The 22,686-nt window shown below is 68.9% G+C and overlaps 3 protein-coding genes across 5 annotated transcripts; 1 reads left to right on the forward strand and 2 right to left on the reverse strand.

The window, feature by feature from the left end:
• Positions 1–70: 70 nt before the first annotated feature.
• On the forward strand, positions 71–4,629 carry SHE (Src homology 2 domain containing E). The gene is made up of 6 exons (XM_082073131.1): positions 71–1,028; positions 1,576–1,702; positions 2,322–2,609; positions 3,062–3,209; positions 3,279–3,398; positions 4,099–4,629. The coding sequence occupies exons 1-6, from the start codon at positions 636–638 to the stop codon at positions 4,283–4,285; spliced, it is 1,263 nt and encodes a 420-aa protein (XP_081929257.1). The 5' UTR covers positions 71–635; the 3' UTR covers positions 4,286–4,629.
• An 890-nt stretch (positions 4,630–5,519) lies between these two features.
• Positions 5,520–9,253, reverse strand: IL6R (interleukin 6 receptor). 2 transcript variants are annotated; one of them, XM_082073160.1, is made up of 10 exons: positions 9,086–9,253; positions 7,755–8,006; positions 7,563–7,686; positions 7,307–7,491; positions 7,075–7,235; positions 6,651–6,795; positions 6,524–6,567; positions 6,383–6,443; positions 6,190–6,295; positions 5,520–6,108 (listed from the first exon to the last, which is right to left on the reverse strand). In XM_082073160.1, exons 1-10 carry the CDS (start codon positions 9,180–9,182, stop codon positions 5,934–5,936), a joined length of 1,350 nt encoding a protein of 449 aa, XP_081929286.1. In that variant the 5' UTR covers positions 9,183–9,253; the 3' UTR covers positions 5,520–5,933. The 2 variants fall into 2 exon arrangements, with proteins under 2 accessions (XP_081929286.1, XP_081929285.1); XM_082073159.1 differs by having other exon boundaries at positions 5,522–6,108; positions 6,380–6,443; positions 9,086–9,251.
• A 742-nt stretch (positions 9,254–9,995) lies between these two features.
• On the reverse strand, positions 9,996–21,172 carry ATP8B2 (ATPase phospholipid transporting 8B2). 2 transcript variants are annotated; one of them, XM_082073294.1, is made up of 28 exons: positions 21,022–21,172; positions 19,903–19,961; positions 19,146–19,259; positions 18,947–19,045; positions 18,784–18,845; positions 18,617–18,689; positions 18,320–18,390; positions 18,110–18,189; positions 17,763–17,921; positions 17,606–17,694; positions 17,335–17,531; positions 17,019–17,045; positions 16,546–16,754; positions 16,007–16,050; positions 15,776–15,941; positions 15,487–15,675; positions 14,842–14,957; positions 14,573–14,737; positions 14,382–14,493; positions 14,166–14,271; positions 13,623–13,770; positions 12,934–13,117; positions 12,584–12,807; positions 12,227–12,310; positions 11,860–12,105; positions 10,850–10,988; positions 10,651–10,781; positions 9,996–10,567 (listed from the first exon to the last, which is right to left on the reverse strand). In XM_082073294.1, the coding sequence occupies exons 1-28, from the start codon at positions 21,050–21,052 to the stop codon at positions 10,301–10,303; spliced, it is 3,591 nt and encodes a 1,196-aa protein (XP_081929420.1). In that variant the 5' UTR covers positions 21,053–21,172; the 3' UTR covers positions 9,996–10,300. The 2 variants fall into 2 exon arrangements, with proteins under 2 accessions (XP_081929420.1, XP_081929421.1); XM_082073295.1 differs by lacking the exon at positions 17,019–17,045.
• Between the last annotated feature and the right edge of the window lie 1,514 nt (positions 21,173–22,686).

Genomic DNA, 22,686 nt, shown 5'->3' on the forward strand with positions numbered 1-22,686 from the left:
GGGGCCGCCCCCTCCGGATCTGGGCGGGGAGCGCCGGCCCCCCCGCCCCCTCCGGCCCCTCCGGCTCCGTCCCGTCCGCGCCGTCCGTCCCGCCGCCGCCGCCGCCGCATGGGGCCCCCCGGGCCGGCCTGACCCCCCCCCGCAGCCCCGGACACGGGCTCCAGCGAGGAGCCGCGACGGGCCCCCCCGGTCACCCGCTCCCGGAGCACCGAGAGACCCCCCGGCCCCTTCCCGGGGGGGCAGGAGACCCTCGGAGCCGCCCCGACCGGACCCCCCCGCGCCCCCGCCGGGACCCATCGCTGGAGCAGAGACCCCGCCGCTCCCCGCCCCAGGGACCCTCCCCCGGGACCAGGGACCCCCGAGGACACACGGGACGAGGCGACCGGCACCCCTGGGGCCCCGCCGGCCGGCCCCGCCTGGAGCCCCCGACCCGCACCGGGGGCGAGGGCCCCGGACCCCCGACTCGCGTCCCCGCGCCCGGGCTGGCCCGCGGCCACCGACGGTCCCGCTCGGGGGGCCGGGGGGAGCTGGGCCGCCCCGTCCCCCCCGGCTGAGCCGCCCCCGAGCCCGTGGGGCGGCCGTGGGGTGCGGAGGAGCCCCGGGGGGGCCGCGGCACCGGGGTCCTCGCCGGCCCCATGGCGGCCAAGTGGTTCAAGGAGTTTCCCTCCAACCTGAAGACGGTTTCGGAGCGAGCGCGGCCGGGCGGGGGGAACCTGGCCAAGAGCCGCAAGAATTCGGCCGCGGAGCTGGGCGGCTGCCGGGCCGGCCCGGGGGGCGCTAAGGAGGGGGGGGGGCGCTTGTCCAGGGACAACCTGCAGGGTTTGCTCCAGGCCGCCACCGGCAAGATGCGCAAGAACTCGCGAGCCGAGGGGGCGGCCGAGGGACCCCCCAAAACCTGCGGCACCTACATCAACCGCCTCATCAAGGTGGAGGCGCACGAGAAGAACGGGAAGGGGCAGCCGGGCCCCCCGCCCGCCGCGCTGCCCCCCCCCGAGCAGGACAAGGGGAAGAGCGCCAAGACGGAGACGGTAAGAGGGGGGGATTGGGATGCAGTTTGGGGGGGCTGCGCGGAACCGGAGGCTTAAACGGCTCTGGGCTCTGGCTCATTAGCCCCGCTAACCCCGGCTTTTCATGGCGCCGGCTCTGCCGCCTTCATCTCCCGTTCAAAGCCTCATCCCGGCCGCCCTTCATCTGCCATGGGGGGGGCGGCGCTGCGCGGCGCCCCCAGTGTCCCCGTCCCCCCGTCCCCGGCTCTGGTTAAACAAAGCCTGACGTCGAGCTGAGCCGGACAGCCGGACTTTCACCCCCACACCCCCGCGGTGGCCACGAGCCAGTCTGGGGGGGGTGTTGTCACCCAAAAGGGTCCCCAAGCCGCTCCCCAGCGCTGGGTGCACAGGGCGCTGCCCCCACCCGAAGGTTCCCCCGTTGGGTTTTGCCGTGGTTGTGTCCACCCCACTAAAACCACCGCCGGTGTCCCTTGGGGCGGCATCACCGCCACAACCCCCCACACCCGGTGTGACCCCCCCCAACACCCAGCACCCCCTGAGGCCGGTGCCACCGTGTGTCCCCCCCCAGGTCATCATCCTGGAGGACTACGCCGACCCGTACGATGCCAAGCGCACCAAGGGCCAGCGCGATGCCGAGCGCCTGGGCGAGAACGACGGCTACATGGAGCCCTACGACGCGCAGCAGATGATCACGGGTACGCGCCGGGCCGGGCCGCGGCACCGATGGCACCGGGGGCACCGATGGCACCGCCGGCACCAATGGCACCGGTGGCACAGCGTCCCGCCGGCCGCCCGGCGCGGGGGCTCCGGCTCAGGAAAGGCTCTCGCCGCTTCCTGCGCTGCGCCGGGACAGATAAGGAGCGGGACACTGTCCCCTGTCCCCACGCCGGTGCCACCACCCGCGGTGCCGCCCGGGGAGGGGGACGCGGCGCCCCGAGGGTCCCCCGCGGCCGTGCCCCCCGCTCGGTGACCCCCGGCCCAGCCCAGCTGGACAAAACAACAGGAACTGACTGGGCCGGAAACTGGGAATAAAAGATTTGCTGCTGATGGTTTTTTTCCGCGCCGGGGCGGCCTGTTTGGCAGAGCCCGGCGCCGGGGGGTGCAACGGGGGGTCTGGGGTTGAGCCCCCCGGGGTGGCCGAGCGCCCGGTGCCGGGTGTAGCGTCCTGGCACCGGTGGGTTTCGGTGCCCATGGGGACGTGACACCGAGCCAGGCGCCAGCGGGATGGGCGCGTGTTCCGATGGGGGACGGTGGGTGTTGGGGGGGGTTTGGGCCACACGGCCCCGTCCCCAACCCCGGTGGCTCTTCCCGCAGAAATCCGCCGGCGCGGCTCCAAGGACCCCCTGGTCAAAGCCATCCTGCTGCTGGACGAGCCCGCCGACAAGGAGCTGGCCAGGCGGCCGGGGGGCAAGGAGGCGGCGGGGAGGGGGCCGCAGCTCTACGACACCCCCTACGAGCCCGGGGACGGGGGCGCCGGGGGTGCCCCGGAGCGCAGGGCCCGCGGGGGGGACGGGCGGCTGCCCCAGGACGACGAGCGGCCCGCGGGGGAGTACGAGCAGCCCTGGGAGTGGAAGAAGGAGCAGATCGTCAAAGCGCTGTCGGGTACGGGGGGGACGGGGACATGGATGGGGATGGGATGGAGACGGGGACATGGGAGGGAATGGGTACATGGATGGGAATGGGGACATGGATGGGGACAGGGACATAGATGGGGATGGGATATAGGTGGGGACATGGGAGGGAATGGGGACATGGATGGGAATGGGGATGGGATGTAGATGGGGACATGGATGGGAATGGGGACATGGGTGGGGCTGGGGCTGGGGACACGGATGGGGATGGGGACACAAGGGGTTGGGGACACAGGGATGGGAACGTAGAGGGGGACAGAGAAGAGGCTGGGGACACGGATGGGGATGGGGACACAGGTGGGATGGGGACACGGATGGGGATGGGGACCCAGGTGGGATGGGGACACGGATGGGGATGGGGATGGGACCGGCTCTGGGGAGGGGCTGGAGGGGCTCCGGGGTCTCACAGCCCGGCCCCCCCAGTCCAGTTCGAGGTTTCGGAGCGGCCCAAGGAGGAGGCGCCGCGGCAGCACCTGCGCCAGAAGAGCTGGACGCCCAAGATGCTGAAGGCGGGCGCGGAGCACGGCGAGGGCGAGCGCGTGGACCCGGCCCTGGCGCTGGAGAAGCAGCCGTGAGTGGGGGGGCCGAGCACGGGGGGTCGGGGGCGCGGGGGCTCCGCCGGCTCAGTGTCCCCACGCAGCTGGTTCCACGGGGCCATCACGCGCGCCGAGGCCGAGAGCCGGCTGCAGGCGTGCCGCGAGGCCGGCTACCTGGTGCGCGCCAGCGAGACCGGCAGCGGCAAGTACTCCATCGCGCTCAAGTGAGTGGGCCGGGGGCTGCGGGGGGGGGTTGGCACGGGACATTATGGGGTCCTGTTGGGGTCACAGCTTGTGGGGATGCAGAGGGTCCCACCATGGGGCGTTATGGGGTTCCCACCCTATGGGGGTGCAGGGGATCCCACTCTGGGGGGGATGTGGGGGGGGGTCCCACCCTTGGGTGTTGCTGTGGGTTTCACCCTGGGGATATGTGGGTCCCACCTGGGGGATGTGGGGACCCCACCCTGGGGGGATATGTGGGTCTCACCCTGGGGGATATGGGGGTCCCACCTTGGGGGGGGGGGTAAGTGGGTCTCACCTGGGGATATGTGGGTCCCACCTGGGGGAATATGTGGGTCCCACATGGGGGAATATGTGGGTCCCTCTTGGGGGATATGTGGGTCCCACTTGGGGATATGTGGGTCCCCCCTGGGCGCTGCCGCAGCAGGAGCCCCCATTATCCACACCAGCACCCTGACGGCGCGGGACCCCCCCCCCCCATCCCCCATAACGGGACCCAGGCGTCCTGGCGCTGCTGCGGGGGGGGTGTGGAGCGGCATGGCCCCCCCATGCCGGCGCATTGTCGGGAGCGCCGGTGGCGTTTCCTTCCTGAGGAAGCGGAGCCCCTGGAGCCGAAACAATCGGAACAAACAGGGGCGGCCGCGGGTGACGCCGACGCCCCCGCGCGTGTCCCCCCCGAACCAGAACCAGCCAGGGCTGCGTCCACATCATCGTGGCCCAGACCAAGGACAACAAGTACACGCTGGACCAGGCCGGCGGCGGCTTCGCCAGCGTCCCCGAGGTCGTGCACCATTACTCCACCGAGAAGCTGCCGTTCAAGGGCGCCGAGCACATGGCGCTGCTGCACCCCGTGCACTGCAAACTGCATTAGCCCCCGGAACGGGCCGGGGACCCCCGACACGGGCCTGAGAACCCCCTGAAACGGGCCTGAGAACCCACAAAAATGGGTCTGAGAACCCCCTGAAACGGGCCTGAGAACCCACAAAAAATGGGTCTGAGAACCCCCTGAAACGGGCCTGAGAACCCACAAAAAATGGGTCTGAGAACCCACAAAAATGGGCCTGAGAACCTCCCAAAAATGGGTCTGAGGACCCCCCCAAAGATGGGCCTGAGAACCCCCTGACATGGGCCTGACAACCCCCCCCCCCCCCCCCCCCCCCCCCCAAAATGGGTCTGAGAACCCCCCAAAAATGGGCCTGAGAGCCCCACTCCACCGTGGGGCTGCCCCCCGGGGCCGTGGGGGGGCCACGGTGACATTGGGCCATGTACAGAAGTGGTAAAATAAACGTGATGGCCGAGAGGAGGCGGGTGGTGCTGGGGGGGCAGTGGGGCTGGGGGGCAGAGGATGGGGCTGGGGGGCTGCAATGAGGCTGGGGGGCAGGGGATGGGGTTGGGGGGCTGCAATGGGGCTGGGGTGGGGCTGCAATGGGCTGGGGGGCTGCAGTGGGGCAGGGATGGGGCTGGGGGGGGCTGCAGTGGGTCAGGGAGGCTGGGGGGGGGTGTCACCCCAGGATCGGGCCCCTCGTTGTCCCCCGGGGTCACCCGCCTCTTGCGGGGGGACACGCAGGTGACTGAGCCCGCAGCAGCCGCCCCGGTTTGGGGGGTGGGGGCAGGAGAACTGGGGTTCCCCCCCCGCACATCTGCATCCTGCCGGGCTTTTAATAGCACGGGGGGGCCCTGGCGGCCCCAGGGCAGCGGCTCCCCCCACCCTGCGGTTTCCTGCCCGCTGCAGCTGCAGCTCCCGGGGTGTTGCACAGCGGGGGGGGACACAGCATGGGGGGGCACTGGGTGACATGGGGGGGACACAGCATGAGGGGCACTGGGTGGCATGGGGGGGGGACACGTTATTGGGGGCACTGGGTGACATGGGGGGGACACAGCATTGGGGGGCACTGGGTGACATGGGGGGGACATGGTATTGGGGGCACTGGGTGGCATGAGGGGGACACAGTATTGGGGGCACTGGGTGACATGGGGGGGCCATGGGTGGCACAGGGTGCATGGATTTGGGAGGGGGGGGTACACACAGTGCAGCGTTACCCCCAGGACCCCCCCACGCGAGGGGGGCGCAGTGACCCCCCCCCCCCCCGGAGCGCCCGTACAAATCCACAGCGTTTATTTCCGACGCACGTTTCACCACCACGTGCTTTAAAACCAGCCCCGGGGGGGCCCGGGCGGCGGGGCGGGGCGGGGCTGGTCCAGCCAGGCCCCCCCCGCCCCGCAGCGCTGGGGGGGCCCGGCCCGTCCCCGGGGACCCCCCGCCCCTCGCTCCCACGGCTGCACCGTCAACCCCGCTCACCCCGCTTGGCCGCGGCCCCGGAGCTGCCCCCCGGGACGCAGCTCGGGGGCCCCCCCGGGCTGGTTTTCCATGGGGGTGGCCCTGCCCCCCCCATCAGTGATAGATCCGGGGGGGGGGGACACGACACTTCTGGTACCTCCAAAAAGGGGGTGCAGGGGTTACTCCACATCCCAGCACTGGGACCCCCACCAAGACCCATGTCCAGCCCCCCCCCGCCCGGCTACTCCCTGGAGAAGAAATAGTCCAAGTTGGTGACGTGCAGAGCCGGGGGCGCGGGGGGGGGCAGCAGGGGGGTGTCACTGAGCGGGGGGGCGCCGGGGGGGGCCAGGGGCACCAGCACGTGCTGCCCCTCGCCCTCCGCTTTGGGGTCCCCCCGGCCCCACATCTGCCGGTACCTGCGGGGACAGAGCGGGCGCAGGTCGGGGGGGGCGGGCAGAGACCCCCGGTGTCCCCCCGTTGTCCCCCCCGTCACTCACCTCACCACGACGGCGACCAGGAGGGCGATGGCGAGGCCCAGGCTCCCCCCGGCCGCCAGCACCGCGTATGGCGGCGCCGCGCTGGCACCGGCCTCCACGGCGGCCCCTGTGGCGGGGGGGGGCACAGGCTCGTTGTGGGGACAAGAGACCCCCCGGGTCCCCACAGCCAACCCAGGGCCCCCCCCCTCACCACCGTCTCGCCCGAAGAGCTCGGGGGGCAGCGTCACCCAGTACGTTCCATCCTCCACGGGGAACTGCAAGAGAACGGGGGGGTGATGTGACACGGCCCCCCCCGCGCTACTGTCCCCGTGTCCCCCCCCAAGCCATGTCCCACCTGCGAGCTGAAGGGTCCCATTTCGGAGGTGACGTCCCCTGGGTCTGCAAGAGGACGTGGAGCGTGAGGCTGGGGGGACCCCACGCTGGCCCCCCCGGCCTCAGGGCCGCGTGTCCCCCCCCGTTACCTGTCCAGGGGGTGCCCGACGCCTCCCGGCTCCACTCGCTCCAGGTGCCGTGGCCGAACTCCTCCTGCGCCCGCACCTGCACCAGGTGCCGCGTCCCCCGCCACGCGTCGCGGATGTCCAGCCACGTCCGGGTCCCCTGCTCCACCTGCCAGGGACAGCGGCTTGGGGACACCCCTGGGGGGGGACACCCCCGCGCGGGGGGTGGGGTGGGGTGGGATGGGGTGGGGTGGGGTGGGGTAGGATGGGGTGGGATGGGGTGGGATGGGGTGGGATGGGGTGGGTGGGGTGGGTGGGGTGGGGTCGGATGGGGTGGGGTGGGAGGGGCTGTGATGGGGTGGGTGGGATGGGTGGGGTGGGGTGGGTGGGGCTGTGATGGGGTGGGTGGGATGGGTGGTATGGGTGGGATGGGGTGGGGGGGTCTCACCTCCGTGAAGGTCCGGGCGGGCTCGGGGCGGTAGCGGATTTGGAAGCGGAGCCAGTAGAACCGGGGGTCCCAGGACGGGGGGTAGGACCAGGTGACGCGCAGCCGCTGCGGTGACATCTCCAGCGGCGTCACCGTCACGTTGATGGGGGGATCAGGCTTCACTGCCGGGGAATGGGGGGGGTCAGAGCCCAGCGCCGGCCAAGCCGCGCCCCCCATTCCGAGCAGCACTCACGGACACCGCTGAGCGTGATGATCCTGTCCTCGCCGGCCGCGGCGCCGGCGCCGTTGGTGACGCACGTGGACACCACGAGCGGTTTGGTGTCCTCGGCGCCGGGCGGCACCTTCACCCGGCACACGAACTTGCGCGCCCTAACAAAATATCGGCACCGCTGCGCCGCCGCGTCCTCGGCCGCGAACCTGCGGGGACGCGGCGTCACACCGGGGGAAACGGTTTGGTGGGGGGGGGTCGCGGTGACGCCGGCGCCCACCTGCGCTTCACCCACAGCATCGCCCGCGTCCCCGGCGACGGCTGCGCCCGCAGCGGCCACTCGCACAGCACGTCCTTGTCGTGGCTCCGGCGGTAGCAGGACACGCGGGGGGGCTCGGGGGGCTCTGCAAGGCAGGGGGTGTGGGTGCGGGGGGGCGCTGGGGACGCGGGGGGGGAGCCCCGGAGCACCCACCTTCCACCAGCAGCTGCAGGGAGCGCAGCGGGCGGCCCCCCCCGGAGCAAACGTAGCGCCCCGAGTCGTCGTGGCGCAGGCGCCGCAGCAGCAGCGCGTTGCCGTCCGGCAGCTGCCGGCTGTGCCCCCCCCGCGCCGCCGGCCCCCGCTCCTCCCGCCGCCAGCTGACGGTGACGTTGGCCGGTCCCTCGTCCTGGCAGGTCAAGGTGATGTTGGCTCCCGGGCGGCCCAGCACCGTGTTCCGTGAGAGCCCTGGGGGGGGCGCAAAAAGGTGGGGGGTCAGGCAATGGAGACAAGAGCACAGGTGTCCCAAGGCGGGGGACACACACGGCGCCATCTGCTCCCGCTCCATGTCAATATTTGCAGGAGGCAGCGAGATGGAGCGAGCGGCGGCGCCTGCTGAGTCAGCGGTTCTGCAGGGGAGGGGGAATGGACCCCCCCCTCCCCGGCACAGGGACCCGGTCAGGGTGCAAGTTGTGGGTCTGGCGTGGGGAGCGGGGAGGTGGGAGAACCACGAGCTGGGGGTCCCGGTGCGGGAAGGGTTAAGCGGCCGCTCTGGGCGGGGGCACCGCGCCAGGAACGCGCCCAGGGCAGCGATCCGGCCCCCCCGGGCACCCTCCCGGCTGCAAAGGTCAAGAGCCAGCACGGACCTGCCCGTTCCCAGCGGCTCCTGCTGCCGGGAACGCACCAGCACCCAGCGCCCAGCGCTCAGCACCCAGCGCCCAGCGCTCAGCACCCAGCGCCCAGTGCAGAGCACCCACCAGTACACAGCACCCAGTTCCCAGTACAGAACACCCAGTACCGAGCACCCAGCACACAGAACGCACCCCTGTGCACCCTCCCAGTACAGAGCACTCACTTTCCAGTCCAAAACACCCAGCGCCCAGCACAGAGCGTCCAGCACCCACCCAGTCCCGAGCACCCAGCACCCAGCCGGTGCCCCCCCGAGCTCCGCGGGCCGGGCACGGACCCGCGTGTGTGTCTGTGTGTGTGTCTGTGTCCCCATGTCCCGCACCCGCGGGGTCCCAGTGCCCCAGGCCCAAGAACGCAGCGGGGTCCTAGTGCCCACCGCCAGCACCCGCGGGGTCCCAGCGCCCCCCCGCCCGCGGGGTCCCAGCGCCCCCCGCCCGCACCCACGGGGTCCCAACACCGCCCGGCCGCGTCCATGTCCCGCAGCCGCGGGGTCCCAGCGCCTCCCGCCCGCATCCGCAGGGTCCTAGCGCCCCCCGCCCGCAGCCGCGGGGTCCCAGCGCCTCCCGCCCGCGCCGCGGGGCTCCCGGGGGGCTGTCCCGGGGGGGTCCCGGTGGTCCCGGCCGCTCTCGCTCACTCACGCGCGGGGCCGCAGGGCCGCTGGGGAGCGGCGGCGGCGGGGAGGAGGAAGGTGCGGAGCAGGAGCAGCAGGAGGAGGAGCGGGAGAGGCCGCGCCATGCGCCCGGCCCCGGCCAGGAAAACATCGGCGGGGCCGGTGCCCGCGGTTGTGAAACCGGGACGGGCCGGGGGGGGGGTAGGGGGGGGTGCGGGCGGGGGCGGCTCCGCGGGCAGCACGTGCGCCCGGGAGGGGCGGGGCAACCGGTACCGCCCCCTCCCGGTGTCCCCCGGTGTCCCGGACCCGCCCCCGGCGGACACAGGACGGGCAGAAACTGTTCAGAATATTGAGGGGGTTTATAAAAAAACCTGTTGTTTTCCCTTTAAAATTATGTTTGTTTGGGGGCGTTTTGTGTGGTTTTTCGTGTTTTTTTTTTTTGGGGGGGGGGGGGTTTCTGTTTGTTTTTTTGGGGGGTTATTGTTGTTTTGGCTTTTTGTTTTTAGTTTGGGGGGTTGTTCTGTTTTGTTGCTGTTGTGTTTGTTTCTCTACAGACCCACCAAACGCTACAATCCCACCGTATAGAAACTCATCATAAATTAAGACACCCCCCGTCCCCCCCAACACAAAATAACCCCCCAAACACCCACTCCAGCTCCTCTTTGGTATCAAGGAGAGAGCAGCCCCGGGACCCCCCGGGGAGGGGACAATGTCCCCCCCAAAAAGGCTCCGAGGAGGAGGAGGAAGCAGCGGTTGCGACCCCCCCGGCATGGGAGCGAATCTCAGCACCCGTGAACCCGCAAAAATCAGGAAGGAGCCGGAATCGCTTCCCCTTTCCCCCCCAGCGCTGGAACACACCCCAGGGGCAGTGACAAGGGGACAATGACACCCCTGCCCCCACCCCCCCCTCGAGAAACGAGTCGCTCTGTCCACTTGGAGCAGTTTTCCTTCCCTTTTTTTTTTTTCTGGTTTGTGGCTTTTTTTGTTCTTTTCTTCTTTTTATATAAAAAAAGACACGCGGGGGGGGAGGTGGGGGGGGAGGGCGCTGTCCCCGCCCCCCCGGGACCCCCGCGCCGGTGGCTCTGGCACGATACATTCGCGTGACGGGGGGCTTGGCGCTCCGTGGAGGTGAATACTATGTGTGTGGGGGGGTGCAGCGTCCATCCGTCTGTCCGTCCGGTATATTTTTGGTTACACCGCAACAATCCCCAGCGTCCCGCGGTCCGGGAGGGGGGCTGCGATTTCACACCTTGAGCGCCTTGTCGGGGCTGCCGGCGTCGCTGCCCTTTTTCTTGCGCAGGGTCTCGATCCAGCCGGCGCTGGGCCGGGCGGCGAAGCCGGCGAGCGCCAGGGAGCTGAGCCGCATGTTCTTCCCGGACATGATGAGCTCGCCGAACCCCTCCTGGTGCGAGAAGGCGTAGCCGGAGCGGCGCGACCCCGCGCGCCCCACGCGCCGCATGCACCGGTGCTGCGTCTTCTGCTTCTTGCGGACCAGCTGGGTGTAGCGCACCTGGGGACACGGGGACGGCGTCAGGAACGTCCCGCTCGCCGGGGACGGGGCCCCGTGTGTGCGTCCCCCCGCCCCGGTCTCACCGTATCGGACAGTTCTGGCTTCAGGTCCAGCTTGAGGAAGCGAAAGGCCACGACGGGCATGATGCAGACGACGGTGGTGAGGGCGATGGTCAGCCAGACCGTGGGCTGCGCCAGCGTGTTCTGCGCGTTACCTGGGGGGGGACGCGAATGCAGCACCCGCCGGGTGGGGGTGTCGCTCGGTAACCCCCCCGGGACTCACCCACGAAGCGGAACTGGTTGGGGAACATGTGGAAGAGGCCGTCGCTGTGCATGGCGAAGAGGATGGCGAAGTAGGCGGCCAGGCTGCCCCAGATGAAGAAGTGGTTGATGGCCGTCCAGAAACCCGTGTCCAGCCCGATCTGGGGAGAGGGGACGGAGGAGGCAGCGCTCAGGGGGCGGTCACTGTGCTCAGGGACGGTCACTGTGCTCAGGGATGGTCGCTGTGCTCAGGGATGGTCACTGTGCTCAGGGACGGTCACTGTGCTCAGGGGATGGTCACTGTGCTCAGGGACGGTCACTGTGCTCAGGGATGGTCGCTGTGCTCAGGGATGGTCACTGTGCTCAGGGACGGTCACTGTGCTCAGGGGATGGTCACTGTGCTCAGGGGGCAGTCACTGTGCTCAGGGACGGTCGCTGTGCTCAGGGGATGGTCACTGTGCTCAGGGGGCAGTCACTGTGCTCAGGGACGGTCGCTGTGCTCAGGGATGGTCACTGTGCTCAGGGATGGTCGCTGTGCTCAGGGACGGTCGCTGTGCTCAGGGATGGTCGCTGTGCTCAGGGATGGTCCCTGTGCTCAGGAAACGGCCACCGTGCTACAGGAATGGCCACCGTGCTCAGGGACAGCCACTATGTTCAGGGGATGGCCACTGTGCTCAGGGAATGGCCACCGTCCTCAGGGAACAACCCCTGTGCTCAAGGGAATAGCCACCAAGCTCAGGGAATAGCCACCATGCTCAGAGAATGGCCACTGTTCTCAGGGGATGGCCATTGTGCTCAAGGAATAGCCACCATGCTCAGGAAATGGCCACCGTGCTCAGGGAATGACCACTGTGCTCAGGGAATGACCACTGTGCTCAGGGAACGGCCACCATCCTCAGGAAAAGGCCACCATGCTCAGAGAATGGCCACCATGCTCAGGGAACGGCCACCAAGCTCCCAGCCCGGGCGCACGGCAGGATGGGCCCCAGCCGTTCCCCTGCGCCGTGCCCGGCGCTCGGGCCGCGTCCCCACCTGCACGCTGACCACGATGACGAGCGACGTGGCGACGGTGACGGCGAAGGACTGGTAGTCGGCCAGCTGGGCGCCGTCGTCGCGGGTGGCGTCGGCGAAGACGCCGTAGGGGATGAAGAACATGAGGACGGACGTGTAGATGCCCTGGGCGATGCAGATGAAGAACTCGCGCTTGTTGAAGAGCAGGTTGAGCTGCCCGGGCTCGTAGAGCTTGGGGTACTCCATGCTCCGCTGCTCCGGCACGTCCTGGGGGGCACAGGACGGTTTGGGGACCCCCCTCCGAGCGCTGGGGCTGCGCCAGGCTCTGCCGGCGCCCGCGGGGGGACAAGGATGCGCAGGCGGGGACCCCGGCGCTCCCCCGCGGTACCTGGTCGAAGACGCCCATGGCGAGCACGGGCAGCGAGGTGTAGACGATGTTGTAGAGCGTGATGAAGTACTGGTCGTACACGGTCTGCGCGGAACCCAGCGCTCAGGGGGACGCAGGATGTGACCGCCCCGTGTCCCGCGTGGCCACCACGTCACCGGCGGGGACAGCGGGGCCACCGCCGCCCCCCCGGCACACGGACACTCCAACCTCAGCCTCCCCTGGTGCAACTCGCGGCCGTTTCCTCTCATCCTGGCGCTTGTTCCGACCCCCCCGGCTCCGACCTCCATTGAGGCAGTTCAGACCCACCCCAAGCAGAGGGTCCCCCGGGTGAACCCCCGGCTCGCCTCGGCCGCCCACCTGCGCCGAGAAGCCGCAGAAGAAGCCGAACCAGAAGTGGACCATGGTGAAGGCGAAGTTCTTGTAGAAGAAGTAGCAGAGGAACTTGCACATGCGCAGGTAGGACCAGCGCCCGTGCACCAGGAGCAGGCGCTGCAGGAACTTGAACTGCGAGAAGGAGTAGTCGGAGGCCAGCACGGCCTGGATGCCCTCCTGCCCGCTGATCCCCACCCCGATGTGGGCGGCTGCGGAGCAAGAGACGTGGGGTCGGGACGGAGCACCGGGGAGCGGCGGTGACACAGAGCGACAAGGACAGAGGCCGCCGCACACCCCAGGGTGGCGCAAGGGGCACATGGAGCTCCCAAACTCACTCTTGATCATGCTGACGTCGTTGGCCCCGTCGCCGATGGCCAAGGTGACGGCTTTCTTGTACTTCTTCACCAGCTCCACCACCTGGGCTTTCTGCAGCGGCGTCACGCGGCAGCAGATGACGGCTTTACAGGCGCACGCCGTCTCCAGGAACTCCACCTCCATGTCGGCCTCCAGCGCGTGGGCCTGCGGGGACAGCGGGGGGTGGTGGGGGACACGGCCGGACCGCTGTCCCATCACCAAGATGCTGGAGGGAGTGGAGCATCTCCCGGGTGAGGAAAGGCTGAGGGAGCTGGGGCGCTGGAGCTGGACAAGAGGAGCCTGAGGGGGGACTCATTGCTGGGGATCAAGATGGAAAGGGGCAGTGTCAGGAGGATGGAGCCAGGCTCTGCTGGTGACAACCAGGGACAGGACAAGGGGCAATGGGTGCAAACTGCAACACAGGAGGTTCCGCTGGAAGATGAGAAGCAACTTGTTGGGGTGAGGGTGGCAGAGCCTGGCCCAGGCTGCCCAGGGAGGGTGTGGAGTCTCCTTCTCTGCAGACATTCCAACCCCTGGACACCTTCCTGTGGAACCTCAGCTGGGTGTTCCTGCTCCGGGGGGATTGCACTGGATGAGCTTTCCAGGGCCCTCCAACCCCTGACACTCTGGGATGCTGTCACTGTCACACCCGACACCCCAGCGTCCCTACCAGGCTGTGCCCGTTGATGACCAGCGCGTATTCGCCCGCGATGGCCTCCAGCACCGAGGTGAGCTTGGAGGAGGAGGAGAGTTTCTCCTGGTAGGAGAAGCCGTTGGCCGTGGAGTGCGACGCGTCCATCATCTTCTCCCGGGCCTTCCTGCGCAGAAAGAGAATCAGAGAATCATCACATCGTTTGGGTTGGAAAAGAGCTTTAAATTGAGTCCAACTGTTACCCACCCTGTCCCTGCCCCGTGTCCTGAGAACCTCATCCGTGTGTATCCAACCCCTCCAGGGATGGTGACTCCAGCGCTGCCCTGGGCAGCCTGTTCCAACACCCACAGCCCTTTGGGGAGAAATCACCCCAAATCTCCACCCTCAACCCCCCCTGGCGCAACTTGAGGCCGTTTCCTCTGCTCCTGGCGCTTGTTCCTGGGGAGCAGAGCCCGACCCCCCCTGGCTCCAAGCTCCTTTCAGGCAGCTCAGAGAGTCAGGGCCCCCCCGATTTTGGGCACTTCTGCACCCCCCGTGCCCCCTCTGCCCCCCGGGCCTCACCTGAGCTCCTCTCGCACCTCCAGCACAGTGTGACCCGTCACCACGAACACCTCGGTCATGTCGTCCGTCAGCATCTTGCAGGAGTAGCCGATGTTCACGGCTGTTTCTGGGGCCGGGACACGGGGGGCTGAGCCAGGGTCACCCCGTGGGGGCGGCATCTGCCCCACCGCCCCCCAGGCAGGCGGGATCCGGCCCCACATCCCACCAGCACCTCACCCTGCTTGTCCCCCGTCAGCACCCAGATCTTGATGTTGGCCAGCGTCAGGATGGCGATGGTTTCGGGGACCCCCTGCTGCAGCTTGTCCTCGATGGCCGTGGCTCCCAGCAGCTGGGGGGGCACCCAAAAAGGCGGCAGCTCCACCGGGGCTCCCCCGCCGCCGCGTCCCCCCCCCCAGCCCTCCCCGTACCATCATATCGTGCTCCACCTCGTCGTAGAGCCGAGCCAGGCGATCCTCGCGCGCCTCGGGGACGCTGCCGGCGCGGCGCAGCCGCTCGGCCCAGTCCTCGTAGTAACTCTCCTCCAGGTCTCTGTACGCCAGCACCAGCGTCCGCAGCCCCTCGCCGGCGTATTCCTGCAAGCGCGCGGCGCTGGGTGCGGGGCGGAGCGCGGCGCTGGCCCCCGGGCCCCCCTGGGACAGGGGACGAACGCGCCCGCGCTGCCGTCCCGCCCGCTCACGTTGAGGTGGTCGGTGGTGACGTTGCTCAGGTCCTGGCTGAGCGGGTGCAGCCGCTCCAGCAGGATGGTGTCGGCGCCCTTGCAGTACAGCCGGATCTTGCCCTCGGGGCCGCGCACTGCGGGGGGGACGGGGACAGGCTGCTGGGTTTGGGGGGGCAGGAGGAGGTTCCCGCTCCAACACCCCATCCTGACCCCGTGACGGCTCCGCGGTCACATCACCGCCCGCGTGGGGCTGGTCCCCGGCACCGAACCCAGACCCCAGCCCCACCGTGACCCTCCCAGCCCCACCACGACCCCCAAGCCCCATGGGGACCCTCCCAGCCTCACCATGTCCCCCTCAGTCCCACCGTGAGCCTCCAAACCCCACTGCAGCCCTCCCAGCCCCACCGTGACCCCCAAGCCCTATGGGGACCCTCCCAGCCTCACCGTGTCCCTCCCAGCCCCATGGGGACCTTCCCAGCCCCACCATGACATTCCAAACCCCACTGCAACCCTCCCAGCCCCACTGTGACCCCTCCCAGCCTCACCGTGACCCTCCCAGCCCCACCACAGCCCCTTCAGCCCCACTGCAACCCCTCCAGCCCCAGAGAGACCCTCCCAGCCCCACTGTGACCCCCCCAGCCCCACGGCAGCCCCCCGGCTCACCGATGACGGACATGCGCTTGCGGATGTTGTTGAAGTCCAGGATGGCCAGCAGCTGGTAGGTGACGGCCCGGCCCAGCTCCTGCACCGTGATGGTTTTGGGCGTGCGGGACCGGAACACGAAGCCGAAGTTCCTGGCGGCCGCCACCAACGCGCCCTCGTCCGGGGACTGGGCCTTGTAGAACAGCTCCCCTGGGGACAGGGGGGGCGCGGGGGGGTCACCGTGATGGGGGTCACAGTGCCGGGGGGTCCCGGTGCAGGGGGGTCCCAGCGCGGGGGTCCCGGCGCCCACCTTGGCTCCTCTCCTCGGACATGACGGTGTGGCAGAGCGAGAGCAGGCGGAAGAACTCGTGCACGTGGGGGTCGCCCAGCCGGACGGCCTCCAGCAGGCTGGGGTCCCAGAACTGGAACCGCGGGTCCGCCAGCGGGTTGAAGGAGAAGTCCACGGGCTCCGGTCTCTGCGGGGACACGGGGGCGTCACCCGCTGCAGCTCGGCCCCGCGCCCGCCCCGCGCTGCCCTTACCTCTCCCAGCTCCGCCTTGGGACCCAGCACGTCCTGCACATCACCTGCGAAACGGGGCCACAAGTGAGCGGGGACACGGACCCAACGCTGCCCCCCCCGCACCGGTTTGGCTGAAAACGGGTTAATTCTTCTCATGCAGTTACAAACCTTCCTTTTCCATCGCTCGTTATTTGGACTTAGTCTGAGAACAAGAGATCCCAGCCCAGCACAGTTAATGTGTTGAATTGCTCTGCTCTGAGAGCCAAGGACACTCTGAGCTCTGCCCACAGGGGTGAGGCAGCGAGGAAGGGGATGGACGGACAGAGCTGGACTGACACCCACATTTATCAATAAGACTATTCCAGCCCATTAGCATCACGCTAATTATTAAAGGAGAGTCAGGACCTCTCTTTCTGGCATTTCTCGCTCTTACTCTGTGTTTATCTCAATCCAAGTTGCGATTCTCTCCCCTATTGGGGGACGGGAGGTGAGTGAGCGGCTGTGTGGTTCAACCGTAACCCCTCGGCGGAGGGAGCCGGCGCATCCCCCCCGGCGCTCACCGTAGCTGTGCCCGTTCACCGAGCACTTGCTGAAGACCATGATGTTCTGGGTGAGGGTGCCGGTCTTGTCGGAGAAGATGTACTCGACCTGGCCCAGCTCCTCGTTGAGCGTGGTGGTCCGCGCCTCGGCCGGCGTGCGCCGCTTGGCGCAGTACATCTTCTTGTCCCAGTTGATGAAGTAGCTGTGCCCGAGCCGGATCACCTCCACGCTGCAAGGGGACGCGGCCGGGTGTCACCGGGGCCGGGGGACGCCGCCGGGGACACGCGCGCCCACCGCGGACCACCCGGGGCTCCCCCGACACGCTGCGCCCGTCCGCGCCCGCTCCTACCGACAGCCAAGCCGGGGCTGGGGACACGGGGCCGGCGCCGAGGGGACGTCCCGCCGGGCGGCTCGCACACCTACGCGCCCCCAAACCCCCTCCCGGCCCCCCGGCAATGAGCGAATGGGAGGGGTGGGGGCGACACGTTCTTACCTCGGGGTAAGGGTGACAGAACCCATGCTGGGGAACGAAAAGAGAGAGAAATTAAAAGAGAGAGAGAAGGGGACAGTGCGGGAGCCTGGGAGCTGCGCGGGGGGGCAGCAAAATAACCAGCGTGCAGCCAGGGCGGGGAGAGATGAGCAGCCAGACAGACGCAGCCGGGGGGGACAAGTGGGGTGCCAGGTTTTGGGGTATCCCCGAGGGCAGCCCCGCACCCCCCCGCGCACACAGCTCCGTCCCTGTGTCCCCTCCCCGCAGGGCACCCCAAATTACCCCCCTTCCCCTCCTCGCCCAGCCCTTCGGCCCCTACCTCACGTAGAGCGAGATGGGCACCACGGTGTTGAGGATGATGATGTAGGACCAGAAGGAGAGGAAGCCGGAGAAGAAGGCACTGTGCACCCCCTCGTCCCAGGGCAGGTAGATCTGGAAGCAGACGCCCACCTCGTGCTCCCAAATGGCGTTGCCGATGGCCAGGATCACCCCCATGCACACCAGGAACCCGAAAATCTGGGGAGAGGAGGGGGAGACGTCAGAGCCCCTGCGCCAGAGCCGGGGGGTCATCCGGGATCCCCCCCGCGCACCCAGAGCACCAGCGTGTTCATCAGCCGGTCGATGCTCGTCCGCTTGAACTTGGTGCGGCCGCTGTTCTGCATCAGCTTCGTGTCGGGCCCTGGGGAGAGCGGCGGGGGTCAGGGGGCTCCCCGCTCCGTATGGGGGGGCATCACCGTCCCCACCCACCTGCGAAGACGACGAGGCCGAAGCACCACTCGGTGTTGCGCAGGACGCAGCCGCGCAGCAGCATGTTCTGGTTGCTCAGGGGGTACTTGTTCTCCTTCCAGTACAGCGTCCCCCCAAACTTGTCCAGCTTGTTGTTGGGGGGTTCGCAGATCACTTCACCTGGGAAAAGGGGGGCGGCTCGGCTGTCACCCGCCTCCTCCAGGCGCCCAGTTCCATCCCAGCGCTCCCAGTACCGTCCCCCCGCTCCATGCTCCGACACGGCGCAGAAGGTCCTGGTCTCTGGGTGGGACCCACACCGGGGGACGAAGTGGGGACCCCGGGGGCTCCCCACGGGTCGCAGCACCCACCGTCGAACCCGGCCAGCTTGCCGGTGTCCCCCAGCTCCGAGGTGATGGGGGTGGCCTGGCGCACCTTCATGTTGGTCTCCCTGCACAGAACGAAGCGCGGGGGTGAGCGGCGGCCGGGCAGGGGGACACCCGAATGCCCCCCAAGTTCTGTTTGCTGTCATTGTCACCGCGTGCCGTCCCCTGTCACACGGGGGACACGGGGACACCTACCCGTCCAGCTCCGACGTCTCTATGTAGCACAAGCCGTGGGGTTCGCTGCTGGACAGGAGGAGCAGGTCGGCCTGTGGGAGACATGGGGGGCCGGGCTGGCACCGGGGGACACTGGGGACAAGGCTCTGGGGACACTGCTCAGCAGCCCTGGCTGGGGACACTTGTCCTCCAGCGCCTTCCCCAGCTCCGTTCCCGTCCCTGATCTCGCTCCAGCTCCTCCAGCTCTTCCCCAGCGTGAGGAGGTGACGGAGGAGCCCGAAAGCCAAGTGATGGGACCCGTGTCGGCGCCGCGCTCACCGCCACGAACTGGTTGTTCTCCAGCTTGATGATGTCCCCGACGCGGACGTTCATCCACTGCTCCTGCCGCAGCCTGCGGGGACGCGGGGGACACGCGGGAGCCGCTGCCGTCGCCCGTCCCCTCCCCGCGTCCCCCTGTCCCCGCGTCCCCTCCCTGCGACACTCACACTCCGCCGATCAGCACCTGAGACTGACGGTTGTTCACCTGGTTGTCGCTTTTATGGCGGAACTGGGGGAAAAGACGAGTGTCAACCGCAACGGGGTCCCCTGTCACCCTGTCCCCGTGTCCTGCAGCCGCCCCCGGGGACAGGGACACCGGGGGCCACTCACATAGTCGTCGGTGGCGTCTTTGACGGCGGTGATGGTTAAGACAAGAACCAAAGGCACGATGGTGGTGAACCAGGAGAGCGAGGAGATCTGGGGGATCAGCTGGGGACGGGGACGGGGGTCACAGGGGACCCCAGACCCCCCCCGAGCTCGGGGAGGGAAGGGCAGGGCGGGGGGGCCCCGTGTGCCCCCCCAGAATTACCTGCAGGATGAGGAGGAAGAGGAAATAGGTGTTGGCCACTTCCTGGAACTGCTCGAAGAGGTTGACGGGCAGGAAGGTGACGATGTTGTACTTGGAGGTCTTGATGCAGTTGCTCTGGGGACGAGACGGGGGGGTCAGGAGCCACCGAGGCCCCGCGCCCCCCCAGCATCGCTCGGGGAGGGGGGCAGGGTGCCGCTCACCGGCCCCCCAATTCGGGAGCCCAGACCCACTCGAGAGCCGGTTCCTCCCCCTCGGTCCCCAGTTTGTGACAGGGACACCACCCAGTGCCCCCCAAGGGGCGACCCCAGACCCCGTGTCCCCCCCCAGCCAGAAATAACCTCAGTGTGGAAGGGGGAGACCAAGGCGAGCGCTGCCCCTCCAGAAGCTCGTTAATTAACCAGAAGCTCATCAGGGGGCAGGCAGAGCTGGGGGTGTCAATGGGGGGCTGGGGGTGTCAATGGGGGGGGCTGGGGGTGTCAATGGGCGGGGCTGGGGGTGTCAATGGGGGGGGGCTGGGGGTGTCAATGGGCGGGGCTGGGGGTGTCAATGGGCGGGGCTGGGGTGTCAATGGGGGGGGGCTGGGGGTGTCAATGGGGGGGCTGCGTGTGCCCCCCCCGCAGACCCACAGCTCCGTCAGCACCGTTTTCTCAGGGCCAAGCGGCCGGTTCCAGCTCCGCTGACCCGGGGGTGACGCGGGGTTGATGGGGTCCCCCCAAGCCCTGCCCGAGGGGGGGGGCTGGGCTGGCCCCCCACTCACCGCGTACTGGAACTTCTCGTTGTACTCCCGCGCGTTGGCTCGCACCCGCCGCTCCTCCTCTGCGGCACAGCGCCCGTCAGCCCGCGCCCCAAACCTGACCCAGCCTGCACCCCAAACCTGCACCCCAAACCTGCACCCTAAACCTGCACCCAAAACCTGACCCCAAACCTGCACCCAAAACCTGCACCCCAAAACCTGCACCCCTAAACCTGACCCCAACCTGCACCCCAAACCTGCACCCCAAACCTGCACCCTAAACCTGCACCCAAACCCTGCACTCCTAAACCTGCACCCAAACCTGACCCAGCCTGCACCCCCAAACCTGCACCCAAAACCTGCACCCAAACCCTGCACCCCTAAACCTGCACCCAAACCTGACCCAGCCTGCACCCCAAACCCTGCACCCCAAACCTGACCCAGCCTGCACCCCTAAACCTGCACCCCAAACCTGCACCCAAAACCTGCACCCAAACCCTGCACCCCTAAACCTGCACCCAAACCTGCACCCCTAAACCTGCACCCAAACCCTGCACCCCAAACCTGCACCCCAAAACCTGCACCCCTAAACCTGCACCCAAACCTGACCCAGCCTGCACCCCAAACCTGCACCCCTAAACCTGCATCCCAAAACCTGCACCCCAAAACCTGCAACCAAACCCTGCACCCCAAAACCTGCACCCCGAACCCTGCACCCCAAACCTGACCCCAAACCCTGCACCCCAAAACCCTGAACCCTGCACCCCAAACCCCCTGCACCCAAACCCTGCACCCCAACCCCCTGCACCCCAAACCCCCTGCACCCAAACCCTGCACCCCAACCCACTGCATCCCCAAAACCCTGCACCCCAAACCCCCTGCACCCCAAACCCTGCACCCCAACCCCCTGTACCCCCAGAACCCCTGCACCCAAACCCTGCACCCCCAGACCCCCCAGACCCCCCCTGCACCCCCGGAGCTCCTCCTGTAGCCCCAGCCCCGCACCCCCGCCGCCCCGCGGTCCCTCGGGGCCGGTCCCGGCCGTGCCTGCGGGTCCAGCCCGGGCCGTCCCGCCGCGTTACCGGGACAACGGCCGCGCCGGGGCCCGCGGGCCCAGCGGGGCCTCCCGGTTCCGCCGCTCACCCGGGGCCCGGCGGGCCGCGCACCGCTCCATGGCCCGCGGCCGCGCAGCCCATGGGGAGCGGGGGCCGGGGCCGGGCCGGTGGCGGGGCCGCTGCGGCCCCGCTGCTGCTGCCGCTGCCGCCGCTCAGCGCCCCATGGCCGCGGCGGCGCCGCTCGGCGGCGGAAGTGGCGGGAACGGGAGGCGGGAACGAGCCGGCGCGGCGGCGGGAGGGACGGGGGGACCCGGGGGGCCGTGGGGAGCGAGGGTCCCGGGGGGGTCCGGGGGGCCAAAGGGGGCCTTGGGGGTTCAGGGGCAGCACCGGGGGGGTCCCGGTGTAACAACCATGGGAGTGCTGGGCAGCCCCGGGGGGTATCAGGGGCAGCACCGGGGGCGTACCGGGTGGGTCCTGGGGGGCCAAAGGGGGTCTTGGGGGTCAGGGACAGTCCTGGGGGGGTCTCAGAGGCAGCCCTGGGGGGTCGTGGGGAGCAGGGGGTCCCAGGGGCGGCACCGGGGGGAGTACCGGGGGGGTCCTGGGGGGCCAAAGGGGGTCTTGGGGGTTCAGGGGCAGCACCGGGGGGGTCCCAGTGTAACAACCATGGGAGTGCTGGGCAGCCCCGGGGGGGTCTTGGGGATCAGGGATAGTCCCAGGGGGTCTCAGGGGCAGCCCTGGGGGGTTGTGGGGAGCGGGGGGTCCCAGGGGGGATCGGGGCAGCACTGGGGGTGTATCGGGGGGTCTTGGGGGTCTCAGGAGCAGCCCCGGGGGCTCCCAGGGAGCCAGGGGTCCTGGGGGTGTCAGGGGCAGCCCCGAGGGGGTCCCAGTGTAACAACCCCGGGGGGTGTGGGGGGTCCCAGGGGGGTCCTGGGGGGCCAAAGGGGGTCTTGGGGGTCAGGGACAGTCCTGGGGGCATCAGGAGCAGCTCCGGGGTCCTGGGGGACCAGGGGACAGCCCCGGTGTGACGGCCCCGCTCACGGGTGCAGGAGGGGCCTGACCGGAGCTTGGAGCCGGGGGGGTCGGGAACAAGCGCCAGGAGCAGAGGAAACGGCCTCAAGTTGCGCTGGGGGAGGCTGAGGGTGGAAATTTGGGGTGATTTCTCCCCAAAGGGCTGTGGGTGTTGGAACAGGCTGCCCAGGGCAGTGCTGGAGTCACCGTCCCTGGGGGGGTTGGATACACACAGGTGAGGTTCTCAGGGACGTGTTTAGTGCCGGGGGGGGAACGCTCGGAGTCGATGATTTTAAAGCTCTTTTCCATCCCAAATGATTCTGTGGTTCTCTGCCTTCAATCAGCACCAAAGCACAGGGAGCAGAGTCCCGCGTGGGGACAGGGACAGGAGTGTCCCCCAGTGGGAGCCCCCAGGGCCCCCCCGCGGCCTCGGGGAACCCAGATCCCGCTCGGCTGAGCCAGGGCTGGTGTTGTACCCCAGGGATCCCCAATTTCCTCTGCCTGCTCCCCGTCCGAGCCGCAGGCAGCGGGAATGAAGAGCCCTTGGAAAGGCGCTCGGGGGGTGTCAGCACAGGCAGGAGCGTGGAGGGGGGGCCGTGCCCCCAAACGGGGGGTCCCAGCCTGAAGGAGCCCGGCAGGTCGCCGTTAGCATAAATAAACTTTATTTCTTTGTACACACACACATGTGACCCCCCGGGGCCCCCCCAGCCTGGGCAGCGGCCCCCGCAGCATCCGCCCCATCTGC

The sequence above is a fragment of the Streptopelia decaocto genome, assembly GCF_964273445.1.
Source record: "Streptopelia decaocto genome assembly, chromosome: 26".
Classification (NCBI taxonomy): domain Eukaryota; kingdom Metazoa; phylum Chordata; class Aves; order Columbiformes; family Columbidae; genus Streptopelia; species Streptopelia decaocto.